Raw genomic sequence first — 17031 nt, forward strand, 5'->3', positions numbered from 1 at the left:
GTCTCCTTGTTTCAAGTCTCTCCCTGACTCTAATTCACTCTCCACAGAGCTGCCAAAATGATTTTCCTAAAATGCAGGTTTGACCATGACATCCTCCACCGTTAGTTCTTTCAATAAACTCCAGTGTCCCCTTGTTATTTTCAGGGCCAAATATAAAGCCCTTTTTGGAACTTAAAGTCCTTCCTACCCCAGTCCCTTTCTACATTTCCAGTAAACTAATACTTTAATCCCCTCCATGCACTCCATGATCCAACAACACTGGCACAGCTCTTTCTCACCCATGATACTCCATCTCCTTTCATCACCTTTTCACTGGCTGCCCCACTTGCCTTGAATGCTCCCTCTCCTGACCACCTCTTAGAATCTCTGGCTTCCTCCAATACTCAGCTCAAAGAATATTTTCACTGGGAGGCCTTTCCTACTCTCCCCACCCCCCAGCTGCTAGAGCCTTCTTCTTGGAAGTTATCTCACATCTACTCTGGATGTAACTTGTATGCATCTATTTACTTACGTGTCACCCATTAGGATGTAATTTCTTTAAGGACAGAGACTCTTTTAGGTTTTCTGGTATTCCCCAAACTTAGAACAATATTTCACACACAGTAGATGTTCATTGATTGTTCTATTGAAATATACTAAAACAATGATGATAAGAATAGACTTTGGAAATTTTCTTGGCTTGAAAATCCTACCATTTCAAACATGTCCATACTGTTGTCACCAGGTTATACATAATAAAAACCACAAATGACAGAATTTGGGAAAGGGGATCAAAATAGCTTTTAACATGATTGATTTGTCTAATACACTCTGAAAAATATCACTGTGGAATCTGGCAATCCAAAACAGCTGTGAATATGCCACAAAAGTATACTGAAATTACTTCTGGATCCTACTCACAAGGTAAGAAATGTTGTGGAAGGGAGTAGGAGCAGAAGACTTTTCATGAATATATGCATGTAGCTTCTTCTGACTGATCAATGCCAAACTCCAGAAGTAAGCTCTGCAACATACGCATATGCATATGTACAGATGCATGTATGGGTGTATGTCATGTGTTATTAGCACCCAATCTCAATTTTTTTATTCACTAGGATGAGAATGTATGCTATACAATAGCTTCTGAAACATGTATTTCTATCGTCAGAAACCTATGATGTTGAAGACATCGTTTATATGGATATTCTAATGCTACATATAATTGTTTGTGATCCATTTAAAATAGCCTTTAAACTTGGCAAAAATGCATCAGTTTTAACGTAACTGCCATAAACAACTTCAAATTTTCACATTTTTAATAATGATGTCAAAGATGTAATTTTTTAATGTCCACCAGCTAATATTCATCAACAACCAAAAATTTTAAAAGATTATAGTGGGGGGCAGCTAGGTGGCGCAGTGGATGAAGCACCCGCCCTGGATTCAGGAGTACCTGAGTTCAAATCCAGCCTCAGACACTTGACATTTACTAGCTGTGTGACCCTGGGCAAGTCACTTAACCCCCACTGCCCTGCAAAAAAAAAAACCAAAAAAAGATTATAGTGATATTCAATTTCTTTCTCTAATTAAAATATTGGTTCTTTGGTCATTAAGTGTGCTTCCTCTGCCTTCTCCTGCCCTAACAAGCTGAATCATGTCCTATTTTGGTAGAGTTTGTTATAGGCAAAAAGCCTTACGTCTTAGATACAAACCTAACAAATCTTGGCTATTTGGTTTCTCATTCATAAACAGATAAAAGGAAACACGTTGAATGGCCAGGGAGAAATACACCAAGAAGTGAGAGTTGAAAATCTGACAATGAGGAAAGAAAGAAGAACTGTAGGACAAGAACTAAGTAAGTACAACAATCTAAGTCTGTTTCTTATAGGGGTACATACCCCTAGAAACATCAGTAACCCTTGAAGACATTTCTATAATATAGTTCAGTATAACTCAAGTTCATAATGAATAAATAAAAAGCATTTATCAGTTACTTATTAGGTGCCAAGCACTGTGATAAGTACTGGGGTTAGAAAGAAAAACTGAGCCAGTTTTTACTCTTGAGGAGTTCATACTCTGATTGGGAAAGATATAAAAGAAAGTTAAGTTGGAGGATAGACTAGAAGTCCTAAGGGGTAAAAGTGGGCTGAGGCAAACAGCAGCCCAGTCATCCATAGTTTGCATAAGCACATCAGATGACAGTGCCAGGGGAATGCAAGCCATCTCTGAGGAAGGGTCGATGGTAAAGCCTGGATAATCTTAGAAGGCAGTGAAGAGCACTACAAAGTTTGGTGGTCCTCCATATGTTATTGGAGAGAACAGATTTGTTATTTCCCATCACATAAAAAACAAGTGAGTAGTTAACCAGGAAAAAGGAAGGTATCCCTAGTGGTGGCAGAACTTCCTACCATCTGGCTGTCCCAAATAGGTTCATAATGATCACAGTAGCACAGAATTTTGCATTTAAAATGGACAATGGAGGTTATTAGACATCTCTCAATGAATTTTCCCTTCCCATGACAGTTGTCTCCCAAGATAACTCATTCTATTGTTGGACAGCCCCAACTTAAAAATAGCTCCAATATATTATGTTACTTGATGCCTTCAATGACTGGCACCAGCACTGCCTCACTAAATATCTTTTACTGATCTGAAATCTTAGCAACTCTTTGTAACCATTTGCCTAATTTTACCTTCTCTAAGAAGAAGAAAGAATACTCTATTTCTCATAGACAATTCCTTCAGTGCTTGAAGATAGCTATCATGTTCCCCTTCAGTGTTCTCTCTATAACCATTTCTTCCTACTATTCTTCACGTGACACACTTTTCAAACCCTTTACCATCCTCATCACTCCCAACTTTGCTTAGTTGCTGGATGTTGCTCATAAACTGTGGCACTCAGAACTGTTACAATCTCACTAACCAAGAATCTGGGCAATAAACTTCTAATGCTATGTCCCTATCATGCTGCTCTTCCATATTAGCTTTGTAAACAATTAAAATTCCCAAATTATTTTTACATAAACTGCTGTCATATCTCCTATCTTCTATATGTGCAACTGAGTTCCTGAGCCTTAATGGAAAATGTTATATTTATCTGTTATATTTTATATTTTTTATCTGTTATATTTTTTTCTTTCAATTCACCATTCTAACCAATTAAGATAATTCTGAATGTTCAATCTGTAATACATCATATTATCTATCCTGCTCCACTTTGTATCATTTATAAATTTGATAAGCATGGCTTCTATGACTTCATAGAAGTTATACACCAATGCTCCAGGGGCGCTATGATCTATCTCATTCATGTTAGGTCCTCCCTCTAATGATGTACCTAGCAAACCACTTATTCCTATGCATCTTGTGCAATTCTTATAGACGTTCTATACAGGGAGCCCATTCAAAACGACAGATGTTTTCTTTACATGCCCTTCCCACTGACTCTGCATGCATACCAATGGAGCACAAAAAGTGTGTCTATATAACTTATTACTTCCCCTACTTTGTCAGTCAACAAAAATCAGCCATCTCTCTCACCCCACCCCACAAATGACAACAAAAAAGAAAACTGTTACAAATTATGTATAATAGCAAGCTGTGTGTGTATTTTGTGAGTTGCTTCAATAGTACAGATCCAAATTACATGTGAAATATCTGTTTAACAGCTCTAAAAAGCTGCCTTAACATTCCAGGAGGGTATAATCTATATGACCATTAATTACTTTAAGTATCAATTAATGATATTTTGTGTTTTAAGATTTTTTTTGGTGTGGTAGAGGAAATAAATAGCTGCCCTAAAAGTGATACCTATTCTGTCCAATGAATATCTTCTAGATAAACAATATCTTGTTTATCCCCTTTGGGAGAAAACCTAGATGTGAGTCATACAGAAGCACAGTTTTAGAGATTGCCCCCCAGAGTTCTAATCCATAGTGGAAGCCAGAGTGTGAGAAAAGCCTCATTTGGAAGGGGGTGCTCTAGGGCCAAGAGTAACATGATGACATGAAATAACATACAAATCTATAGCAACAAAATAAAAATCAAAGTACAGTAATACTACACTTTTTCAACACATCACATATACAGACATATACACAGTCATACATATAACACATGCATACAGAAATCTCATTCAGTAGTCTGAATCTTCCACTTATCTTTCAGGAGGGAGGTAGCATGTTTCACCATTAATCCTCTGGAATCATTTTTAGTCATTATGCTGATCAGAACTGCTAAGTCTTTCAGAGTTGTTTGTCTTATAATATTGCTATCTTTGTATAGAATTTGTGGTTCTATTCGTTTCACTCTGGCTGAGCTCATAAAAGATTCCTCAGATTTCTCTGAAAACACCGTCTACATCATTTCATTTTTTCTTTTTTCTTTTTTTTTTTTTGCAAGGCAATGGGGGTTAAGTGACTTGCCCAGGGTCACACAGCTAGTAAGTGTCAAGTGTCTGAGGCCAGATTTGAACTCAGGTATTCCTGAATCCAGGGCAGGTGCTTTATCCACTGCGCCACCTAGCTGCCCCTGTCTATATCATTTCTTACAACATAGTAGTGTTTCATCATGTATCTATAACTTGTTCAGCCATTCTTAATTGGAACCCACTCAGATTCTCAGATTCCCATAAAAAAGTTAAAAATATTTTTGCACATCCTTAGTTTTCCTTAGGACTAATCCCTCACTTAGTTCACCCTCTTCCTCCCCATTCCTTCCTATTTCCCTGTGGAGTGAAATATATTTCTGCACCTGTGTATTCTTTCCTCCTTTGTCCACTTCAGGTGAGAGTGAGGTTCAGTCAGTCTCTAACTCCTTCTTGCTTGTTGTACAGACTCCTAGTTGTGCACACTGATTACGTGAGAGCTTTCCTACCCTCCCTTTCCCTTCTCCACCTCAATATATTCCTCTTCCCCTTTCTTTCCATTCTTCTTTTAAGGTCATCAAGAAATAAGACATGATGGGATCACTCCCAGACCTTCTATCTCTAATTAGACTCTATGACCTGATGATGACAGGATTCAGAGGATACTTGTATCATCTCCCCATATCAGAATGTAAGCAGCTTTACAATTGTTCTCTTTTGTTTACCTTCCTATGTTTCCCTTAACTCTTATTTTAACTTCAAAGTTCAAATTGTTCAAAAGTTCTTCAGCTCTGGTCTTTTCACCAGAAATGTTTGCAAGTCTTCTATTTCATTAAAGATTAATTTTTTCTCTCTGTAGGATCATAATAAGTTTTTATGGGTAAGTTATTCTTGGTTGTAAGCCCATATCCTTTGCCTTCTGGGATATTATGCTGCAAGCTCTCTGCTTCTTTATAATAGCAGATAATAAATCATGTGTGATTCTGACTGTGGCTCTTTTAGTACTTGAATTTTATTATTTCTTGGATGCTTGTAATTTTTTTCATCATGTTCCTGAGATTTTTCATTTGGGGGTTTCTTTCAGGAAGTAACCATTGGGCTCTTTCTTATTTCCACTTTGCCCTCTAGTTCTAAGAGATCTGGGCAATTTTCTTTTAAGATTTCTTGAAATGTGATGCCTATAGTCTTTTTTCTCCCTTGTGGCTTCTAATGATTCTTAATTTTTTTCTCTTTGATCTGTTTTCTGAAATTTCTTATATTTTCTTCTTTTTTAAAAGTCTTTTGGTTTTGTTTTGATTTTTTGTTGTTTCATGAAGTCATTGGCTTCTATTTAGTCCATTCCAATTTTCAGGGGGCATTTTTCTTGGTCAAGGTTTTGTACCTCTTGTACCAAGCTGTTAATTCCTTTTCAAATTAGTTCTTATTTCTCTTCTAGCTTTTTCCTCCAGTACATGTCTCATTTATAACATTTTTTTAACTTTTAAAAAAAATCCTTGCTTCAGTTTTTCAAGAAATCTAGTTGAAATTGTGTCCTGAGTTCAAATCTGGCCTCAGACACTTGACACTTACTAGCTGTGTGACCCTGGGCAAGTCGCTTAACCCCAACTGCCTCACCAAAAAAACAAAACAAATGAAATTGTGTCCAAGCTGTGTTTTTCTTTGAGGCTTTATTTGTAGATGATCGAGTCATTCTGTTCTTCTGTGTTTGTGTCTTGAGTGTCCCTGCTGCCATAATATGTTTTTATGGTGGGATTCTTTTTGTTTGTTTGCACATTTTTCCAGTCTATTTTCTGACTGGCCTTAATGTCAGGGTTAGGTTCTGTGCAATTCTGAAGGAAAGGTCTGGGCTGGTCTTCTTGCTGTTTTCTTGGGAGTAGAGTGTTGTGTTATATTAGGCTCTCAAGGACGGCTTGCTGGGAACCTGAAAGCTTTTAGTATTCCCAAAGTGGTCTCACCTCTGCAAGTTCCTGACATGGGTCTGAGGAACCAAAGACTATGAGACTCAGTTTCTATCAGCCAGCCAGATGGAAAGTTCTGGGGTTCAGAGTGATGAACTGCAGACCTCCCTTTTGTTTGGGACTTATGCTTTATTCTGCAGAGTTGAGACTGTCGGGCAAGAAGGTGGAACTGCAACTTTGTTCTACATCTGGCGGTCCAAGCCACACCACTGCTGCTTGCTTCTGAGCTTTTTCCTTGCTCAGTACACAGGGTAGGATCTTCAATCCATGCCTCACCCTGGAATGCCACTCTGGACACAACTTCCTGCCTGTCTGCTTCAGATTTGTGACCTAGAACTGGGTGGTAGGTGACAAAGCTGGCAGTTAACACCTGTTCCTATACCCTACACAAAGCTGTGGTATTGTCATATGAATCTAGCCTCATCTTGCCCTTCGGCACAATCCCTTGATCCCTAGGTGCTACTGGCCACATATCTGTGGATGCTGGAGACAAAGTCTCTGTCTCTCTTCCTTCCTCCCTCCCCCCTTTTAGATTTGTTCTGGAATGGTTATAATTAACAGTGATTTCTGTTTCTCTATCCATTTCCACACACATGTATATGCACAAATATATTTAGCATCAATAGCTATTTAAATAGGTCAGGTTGCACTCAACTGGATAACAACTTATTCTCATTTTTATTCTTCATATTTTGTATTAATTTTAATCTTTGTTCTAAGAAGTCAGTGGGCTGGCTATATATAGACAGTTGATCTGGAAACGATTTCCCATATCAGCAATGAGTTGTTTCTTACCTATTAAATTATCATCAATTTTTTTGGTCATGTGGTACCTGCTATGTCTAGTGCTTCCTAATTATTTTCTCAAAGTATTTATATGTACAGCATGTATACATCCATGTATGTACACATCCATATATATGCACATATGTGATGAAAGTTATTGATAAACTACATAGACCAGAATATGGCTAAGAATAGAGCCCTCTAGAATGCCGTTAAAAACTCTTCAGATTGACATCAGCCCATTAATCAAATAATATATAAGAATGTTATAGCTGGAGGAACATTGGACATAATGTAATTTAAACCTCTTATTTTACAGCAAGGCTGTTTGGCTAGTTACAACTAACTGTATCAACATTGCCCTCTAACCATAGGGGTCCCTCAGGGATTGCTCCTGGGGCCTCTTCTCTTCTCCCTCTATACTACTTCACTGAAGATCTCATCAGGTCCCACGGATTTAATTGCTATCTCTATCTAATAATTCTCAAATCTACCTATCCTGCCCCAAACTCTCTACTGACCTCCAATCTCACAGTTCCAATTGCCTTTCAAATGTCTTGAACTAGATGCCAGTAGACACATTAAACTTGCTATATCCAAAACAGAAATAATTTTATCTTTCCTCCTAATAACCCCCTGCCACCTCCTACTTTCCTTATTACTGTGGAAGGCAACATCATCCTCCCAGTTCCTCCAGATCTCAACTGAGGAGTCATCCTGGACTCCTCACTCTTTCATACTCTCTATCCAACCTATTGCTAAAACCTATCAATTTCACTTTTGCAACATCTTTCCAATATGCCTCCTTTCCTCTGACATTACCACTAGAGTGGTCTCTAGTACAGGCCCTCATCACATCTTACCTAGACTATAGCAATAGCCTGCTAGTGGGTCTGCCTGTTCCAATCCATCCTCCATTCAGCTACTAAAGTAATTTTCCCAAAGTACAGGTCTGACTATATTGCCTCCCCCACTCAATACACTCAACTATCTCTCTATTACCTACAGGATCAAATAAGAATGCTCTGTTTGATATTCAAAGCCCTTCATAACCTAGCCCTCTCCTACCTTTCCAGTCTTTTTACACCTTGCTCCCCAACACCTACTCCTTGATCCGGTGACACTGGCCTCCTGGCTATTCCACAAACAAGATACTACATTTATTCAGTTCCAAGAATTTTCTCTGGAGGTCCTCCATGCCTGGAATGCTCTCCCTCAACTCTGACTACTGACCTCCCTGGCTTCCTTTAAGTTCCAACTAAAATCCCATCTTTTATAAGAAGCCTTTTCCAACTCCTTTTAATTCTAGTGCCTTCCTTCTGATAATTATTTCCCATTTATCCTGTATATAAAATGCTTTGTATACACTTGTTTGCATTCTGTCTCCCCCATTAGATTATGAGCTCCTTAAGGGCAGGAACTGCCTTTTGCCTCTTTTTGTATCTTCAATGCTTATCACAGTGCCTTTATTCCATAAGAAACTAATAGATGCCAACCTGGGAAATATTTTAGGATTAGCTGTCTAAGTACAGTTAGAATAATGGCCAATTAGAACAAAAGTCAATCTTAATAACAAATTGAAAGGAAAAGCACTGTGTGTAATTATAACAGTTCCAACATAACTTATTTGAATAAACTGATTCTGACACGTGGAAAATGTATAAAAGTTAAAACACTGACTCTGAATATTATACTTTCTTAGAAGAAATTTAAGTTATTTCAAACATTGGTAATAATAACAACAAAATAGATTTCAGAAAAACCTGGAAAGACTTATACGAACTGATGCAAAGTGACGTGAGCAGAACCAGGAGAACACTGTACACAGTAACAACAATACTATACAATGATCATCTATGAATGATTTAACTATTCTGAGCAATACAATGATTCAAGACAATTCCAAAGAACTCTTTTTTTTTCTTTTGGTGAGACAATTGGGGTTAAGTGACTTGCCCAGGGTCACACAGCTAGTAAGTGTCAAGTGTCTGAGGTAGCATTTGAACTCAGGTTGTCCTGACTCTAGGGCCGATGCTTTATCCACTGCACCACCTAGCTGCCCCATCCAAAGGACTCTTGATGAAAAATGCTATCCACCTCCAGAGAAAGAAATGATGGAATCTGAATACAGATTGAAGTATACTATTTTTCACTCTCTGTATTTTTTTTCCATTCTTCCCCTTTGGGTCTGTGTCTTCTTTCATAACTTAACTAATATGGTAATATGTTTTGCATGATTAAACATATATAAGCTATAACAAATTACTTACTATCTCAGAAAGGGGAGTTGTGAGGGAAGAAGGGAGAAAATCTGGAACTCTAAATAAAAATAAATAATAAAAATTGTTTTTACATGTAGCTGGGGGAAAATAAAATAATATATTTTTTAAAAAACCAATAAGATTAAAAGATTCCAGAAACCATCTAGTGGAGAGAGACATGAAGGCAAGGGCAACGAAGGCAAGCTCATTTTCAAAATAATGTAAAGGTATAAGATGGGATGTTACAGATGATATTGTCTTACAAAATGCCAAAAAAGCATTGGAGAGGAAAATGAACTTGTGCAAAGCTGGATGTAAGACAATTAAAATAGGCAGATTATTCAAAAAACATTTTTATATGAAACTCTTCTAACAGCTTCTCCTCATTCTCCACTAAAGGATCACCATCCCTGTCCTACTCTCTATTTATGGATGTACCCTAGAGCTCTGTCCTGGGCTCGCTCTCTCGCTATATAATTCCCAAATCTGCATATCCAACCCTCATCTTTCTCCAGAGTTCTAGTCTTTCATCACCAAAAGACTGTTATAGGTATTGCAAACTCAACTTGTTCCCAAACTGAACTCATTATCTTTTCCCCTAAACTCAACCCCCATCTCCATTGAGACCACCACTATCCTTTCCAGGCACCAAGCTTCACAATGTCAAATTCACTCTGAACTCTTTACTCTCTTACCTCCCATATCTAATTAATTGCCAATAGATTCATCTTCCACAATACCTCTTATAACTCCCCTTTTCTCCATTTACATGGTCACCACCCCAGTTTAGACCCCCATTACCTCTTGCTACTGCAATAGCCTCCTAATTGGTATTCTTGCCTTCAATCCTTCCCCACTACAATTAGTCTTTCACGCAGCTGCCAAACTTCAATTCCTAGAGCACCGTTCTAACCATGCCACTCTCCTTGTGAAGCTTCAATGGTCCCCTACTGCTTCCAGGATAAAATACACATTCTTCTGGCATTTAAAGCTCTTCCTAGACTGGCTCCAGCCTATCCTTCCAGACAGATTTCACATAAGTCCCCCTTGTGTATTCTACATTCCAGTCAAATTGGTCTACTTGCTGCTACCCATACATAACATTCCATCGCCTTCCTTTCTACCTTTCTATGGACTCTCCTCTATTCCTGGAATATTCTTTTTTCTCACCTTTGCCTCTCAGAATCCTTTCAAGGCTCTGCTCAAGAGCCACTTCTAGTAAGAGGACAATCGGTGCTCCTCTCATAAATTACCTTCTATTTCTTTTGTATTTACTTATCTATGAAATATTGTTTCCCTGAAGTAGAATGCAAACTCTTTAAAGGCAGGGGCTCTCCTTTCTGGCTTTGTATTCTTGGTGCCTGGCATATGGTACATAAGCACTTAATAAATCATTATTGAATTGAATTTCATATAGTTTCATAACACAAATCTTTGCTTTTCAAATGACAAGACTTTCATATAGATGATAAAGCGGTAAGCCTACAGTCTCCGTCTGAGACCTTTATGAAAGAAGAACATGTAGAAAATGTACCATGGAAAGCCTTGGCTGGTCTCAATCTGAAAAGCCAAACATGTAAAAGTATAAATAAGCAGAACAAAGTTCTGATCAAATTGGTGTCTTCCATTTTTACCGGTATAGAAGAAAAGCTCTTTTTTTAAAAAGTAAGCAATTTGATGAAAAATAACAATCAACACAAAAATACAAATTACGTTCAAAATAACATGCATTTAAACTTCCTTAGTGGAAGTAGGTTTAAATAATCCACATTCGTCATGGCTTGCTAATCCTCCACACTGTCCTGTTAGGACAGTTCACCATAAAATGTTGAGATAACTGGCTTCCATTAGCAAGCACGTGATTGGCAGGATGATAAAGTCTTTTCACTCACAGGTCAACTTTTTTTTTTTAAGGGCAGTCCTGCTGATCCATCTTTTAGCTACAGTCTCTCATTGAATCCCAATTCTCTTGCCTTTAAGCTTTGATATGGTTCTAACTTTTCTCTTGTATCAGCCCCTACTTGTCATCAACTCCTTTATTCAGAACAGCAAATATCAGAAGTTTGACCTCAGGGCAAAGTCCGGGTGGGCGGGTAAAACTTGACCACTGGACCTACTTCCTTATCTTTCATACCCCACAATTCATGAAGCAGTATCAAATTCAAACTAAAAAACAGAAGCATGACCTCCCTCCCATAAGAACCATGAGAAGAGACTCTTTTGCTCTCCTAAGTATACTTGAAAAGAACTGTCAGCTATACTATTAACACAGCAATGTATCACAGATTAGAAAGTGAGGAGGGGAGAAGAATGCAAAAATCCAACTAAAAGGTAAATACAGGTGTTAGAACCCCCTTTAGTGCTGGTAATTTACAACTTCAACTGAAGGCAGTTAAAAAATAAATTATGCAATTTTTGTATAAAGATAAAGGATGTACTCTATCACCATGAAATCTCAATTTTTCCCTTATTTATACAATAGCTGGCAAAATAAATATAGCAGAGATATCGGCATAAATGACACTGCATAGTCTAGAAGAATATTTAAATCCTCCACATGTTTCAATTTCTTACCAGTTTAAATATTTAATATCTCACTATTTTATTTTTCATAAATTTATTTTACAATATAATAGGCAAAGGTAAAATACTTTTTCAATCTTTTCTTTTTGGTGACATATTAGATCAAAGATTCTATTTTTTAAAAAAGAGTTAGGCCATGGTTACCCAAAATAAAAAGTTCCCTTTTCTTGTTTTCTAATACAGAAATTGAGGGACTATAATTAAATTTCATGATTAACTATTAGGGGAAATGATCTTAATCCCTTGTGAAAACTAGAAAAACCAAAATGTAATTATTTCACAACATTAATTTCTATTTCATATTTCTCATATTTAACCATGTTTCACATTTTGATAGCTTTTTCTATGCAAACTACATATAAAAAGAATTGGAACCTTTTCATTTGCCATGAATATATTTAATATTTTGTGAATTAATCACTTACCTGGACAATTAAACTCAAGAAAGGTAATAGTCACAAATGCTATTCACTAAAGATTTATTGAAATATTACAGAGATGTGAAAGAGAAATCTTTTGATCCTGAGTGGCCAAATATACATACCTGATTGAACAGATAATGAAACCAAAGTAACACAAAATTAGCAATAATAACATTGTAATATGGGTGGGATCTATCATAATAGACTATGTTGTCTAATGATATAAAGTACAACTTGTTTTAGGAAGAAAAAGGACATAGATTTTAGTACTTAGTGAGATAAACACTAAATAAATAAAAATTAAAATATAGGTGTTAGACCCATTTAACTGAAAGCAACATTTATTGTTTATAAGATACATCTGCAATCCTGTCTTTGCAGCCCTCTTGTGAAAACTCTATACCATGTTATTTATATAGCATAGAGTATAACTGACAAAATAAAAACACAACTGAGGAAATGTTTCATAGTCAATTTCAAATTTCCACCATGCAGATTATTTTTGCACATTGGAATTGTGCATATTCCTAACTATTTTGCATATTTTAGTTGGGTTGTAATATAGTCTCATTCCTTGAAACAAGGAAATACACTTTAGGGAGCAAGGAAGAACTGTGGCATCAATACAGTTAGCAAAGCTGAGAGTGATAAATATACTCCATAAATGGTATTCCCTTTTTACAAAATTTAATGGTGTGAATTTTTTCAGTTAACAAACAATAATTTCCTCTCCATTATACTTCTTCTTCCTCTTCCTAACCCACTGAACAAAAAGAAAGGTAACAAAATCTTCCTAACAAATATGAAATCAAGCAAAACAAATTCTCTCTGGCCATCTCCAAAAAAATGTATGTCTCATTCTACATCTTGAATCCAGCACTTGTCTTTTAAGAGTTCTGTAACATACTTCATCTCTGGTCCTCTGAAATTGAGGTTTATCAATTTTATCAAATATCAAATTGAGGTTTAACACTGGATTAGCATTCTCAAATCTTCATAGCTGTTTTCCTTATAATGTTATTTTATCAATTGTTTTCCTGTTCTGCTCATTTGATACTGTATCAGTTCACACAAGATTTTTCAGTTCTCACTAAAACTGCCCATTTCATCACTTATATGGTGCAATAAAATAAGATTTTGTTATTCATATGCCATAATTTGTTTAGCCATTCTCCAACAGAAAGGTAATTTTCTTAGTTTCCAGTGTTTTACCACTATAAAAAGAGCTCTATTAAAATTTTTGTACATCTTCTTTCTTTACTCTTTAGGGCTTAAGCTTAGAATGGAATTACTAAACCAAAGAGTATGCACAATTAAGTGACTTTAGGGACCATAATTCTAAATTGCTTTCCAGAATGGTTGGACTAATTCACAGCTCCAGTAACAGTGTAACACTGTGCCTGTTTTCCCACAGTCCCTCCGACAACTGTCATTTTCCTTTTTTATCAACTTTACCAAAGATGGTTATCAGGTAGAACCTCGGAGTTGCTTTAATTTAAATTTCTCTATTAGTAACTTGGAGCACTTTTTTCATATGGTAATAGTATTTCCTTCTGTCCAGGATGAAATCCTATTTCCCACTTAGGGAAACTTGCTATAAGGAGCAATCTTAAAGGAAATTGGTTTAATTTCCCCAAGTATTTTTTCTGACAAGCTGGAATTGGGGGAGGGGGTACATCCTCACTCCCTCCACTGTTTTTTTGACTAGAGATAGGTGACCAAATCAGCAAAGCAAATTATCTATGAATTTTTATTACAGACATTAGTATGCCAGGCCACTGGTAACTGAGTAGACCAGTAGTGTCATACTCAAATAGAAATGAGGACCATTAAACTATACATAAAGATGCTTGTGGCTACATATTGACTTAGGAAACCACATATTGACATTATCTATATTTTGTTGTATTTTTATTTATTTTGACCCAATTATATTTTAAACTGGTTTGGACCACATTTTGGAGCATGGACACATGGCCCCAGCATTTCTGTTTGACACATATAAAGTTGACTATGTATAGAAATAAACTTTATGTATTTTATGTTACTCAATTGGATCTGTGATTTCATCAATCTGAAAGTTTTTTTCAATGATGAAGATCACAACTCATCCATGCCTGCCCATCTCATGCCACTATTATCCATGTTCTCCTATAAATTCATCAAAGAAGGTCCACCCAGCATCTTGGCAGACTTTTTTGCTTTCTCCCAGCATTGAAAGGATACTTGTGAAGCAGTCTGGTTGTTCACCTGTCATCCAATGCTCTCACCAGCCCATCTTTTCTTCCTATCATAATTTCCTGCATGATATCTTGTATTCTTACAATTCTTCAAATTTCTCCAGTGGTTATATTGAAGCCTCCTCAAATCTACCATTCAAACTCTCCACTGCCCTCTGTGTGATCATTATTTTTTGTTCTTTGAAGACTATTATTATATTTTATATTTCACTGACCTACAACACCAACAAAATGTTAGTATTAAGATGGACCTTAGTTTCCATGAGAATATTGGGGTAAAGAGCCTTCTGAAGGCAATCCAGTCTACTTTCTTCTTCTGTGTTTAACTGACGGCTTAGCTCACTATCCACCTATGCCATATGACCCCCATATACATGTTTGTTTGTTTTTAAAGTGGGTCAATGAGGGGTAAGTGACTTGCTCAGGGTCACACAGCTAGTAAGTGTCAAGTGTCTGAGGCCGAATTTGAACTCAGGATCTCCTGAATCCAGGGCTGGTGCTTTATCCACTGCACCACCTAGCCGCCCCCCTCCCCACATATACATGTTGATGAACAGACTCTGTAAGTTGTCCATCCAAACGCATGTCATAATCTGGACAACAAATATTCATCCATTTGGACTTCCCAGTTTGGGTGATCAAGTCAAACTCTTCTGAATGATAACAGATCTCTTCCAGGAAGCTCTTCAATATTCCAAAGCAACCAATACAACTTATTGCTTCTTCTATATTCCTCCACCCTGGAGGCAGCTCAGTGCCGATCATGTAGTAGGATTTAATACTACTTACACCAAAATCTTAATGGTTTGGAGGTTGATCCTAAATCAATTATTTTTGCTCTCCCTAAAACTTGTTTACTTTGATGTTAACTTAAGCATTCATCTAACCATCTTAAGCTAGTTGTAGCACCAGTTTTTTCTACCAGCAAGCTGTTAAACTACTGCTCATATTTTTTATAAGTGTTAACTAAACAGCCACTGACGAAAATTCATCATGATGGGATAGTAATAGGATAGAGGAACAGAGGAAAAGACATCTATTAAATCAGTAACAAAGTCTCTAAGAAACCACATTTCTTTTCAAATGTATGTTGTACACATGGTAAATGGACATTGTAGGAACATCAAAAGTGAAAAAAGGAGGAAGAAAGGAAAAGCATTATTATATCTTACTTGTCTGAGGTCAATGAATGCTAACTGCAGGGTATCCCCTTGGAATCCTGGCACAGGCTCAGAGCTAGCAAACACTGGAGGAAAAAAGAACATTAACAACATGACTGAAAATATTTGAAAATTTAACCGCTGAATTAATTTCTTATCATAAATATTGTTATAATGTATTCTAATTTTTATGCTTAACATTTTCTTCTAACGGTTAACATTTTATAACCAACAATTTCCACTTTTCAGAATATTTTCCACATCCATTACTACAAATATTCTAATAACTTAGAACTTCTGATCCGCTATAATCCTTTTACAATATGTTTAGAAGGGTTATATGACAAAGTACAAAAGAAATAACTACTTCAATCATATGAAGTTTTTTTTAAAATTTTGGCCTCAGGCAAATGATCATAGAAGCATTTAAAAATGGTATCAATTCCATGGCTGTCAACATTTTTTAAAAAATCTTTTGTTACAACATCTGTTCTATAAAAAAAATCCCACCTTCAGTCAAATAGCAATAAAAGACAGACACCAGGATACAGAGTCAGCTTTATATGCAGACAAAAGGTGGAATGTTTTAAGCAGCAAAATCAGAACTAAGAAAAGAATGTCTGTTCATGTCTTTTAATAAATTTTCTCATAAAAGCATGCTGGCTCTACTTTAAAGATTTCAAAGCAGGTAACAAACATGTTTCCAAACATTTCTTTAAAGAATTGATTACTATAGTGCTAAAAATGGTAACACAGATTTTAATAACTTCTACTTTAATTTTCATTTGGTTTGAAGGCTGTTACTGTATCTAATACTGTCCGCCTAAGCCTGTAACAAATATCTGACTGCTATTCAGGAATTTTTAAGAATAGGAGGCTGCACAGTTTAAGGAAGATTTTGTGATATCAACTACAAAAGCTAGAAATGTGCTTCCCAACAACCTGGTTTAGCTTTCTACGAAATTATCGGAATCATTTTGGGAGAATATTTATATTTTCAGCCAGTTTCCTCTCTTGGGGCCATGCTCTTAGGGAGTGAGATTGGCTTGGAACATTTCCTACAGAGCCCAACATGTGTCCAACCCTTCCAGAGGTTTGGCTCCCTGTTACAGGGCATGCGCAAGCAGCATCTTCTGCTGGGTCCCTTGGTCCCTGTGACTGATAGTTCATGTCAAAGATTATTAGTGACTGAGGCAGGAAGAGCTACTGGCTATCAGGACTATAGAAAAGTCCTGTCCATCTCTATTTGGAGAATGTGGTTTAGGACCTTGCCAGC

At 36.6% G+C, this 17031-nt stretch overlaps 1 protein-coding gene across 7 annotated transcripts in view; it reads right to left on the bottom strand.

Annotated features, from left to right (window-relative positions):
* EXOC6 (exocyst complex component 6) overlaps positions 1 to 17031 on the bottom strand; it is a 207577-nt gene that overhangs the window by 38370 nt on the left and 152176 nt on the right. For all 7 annotated transcript variants that reach the window (XM_043986532.1, XM_043986531.1, XM_043986530.1 and 4 more), the window contains one exon: positions 15768 to 15841. In XM_043986532.1, the coding sequence (XP_043842467.1) occupies positions 15768 to 15841 (74 nt within the window). The remainder of the gene's footprint in view (positions 1 to 15767; positions 15842 to 17031) is intronic.

Source organism: Dromiciops gliroides, chromosome 2, assembly GCF_019393635.1.
Source record: "Dromiciops gliroides isolate mDroGli1 chromosome 2, mDroGli1.pri, whole genome shotgun sequence".
In the NCBI taxonomy this organism is placed as follows: Eukaryota; Metazoa; Chordata; class Mammalia; order Microbiotheria; family Microbiotheriidae; genus Dromiciops; species Dromiciops gliroides.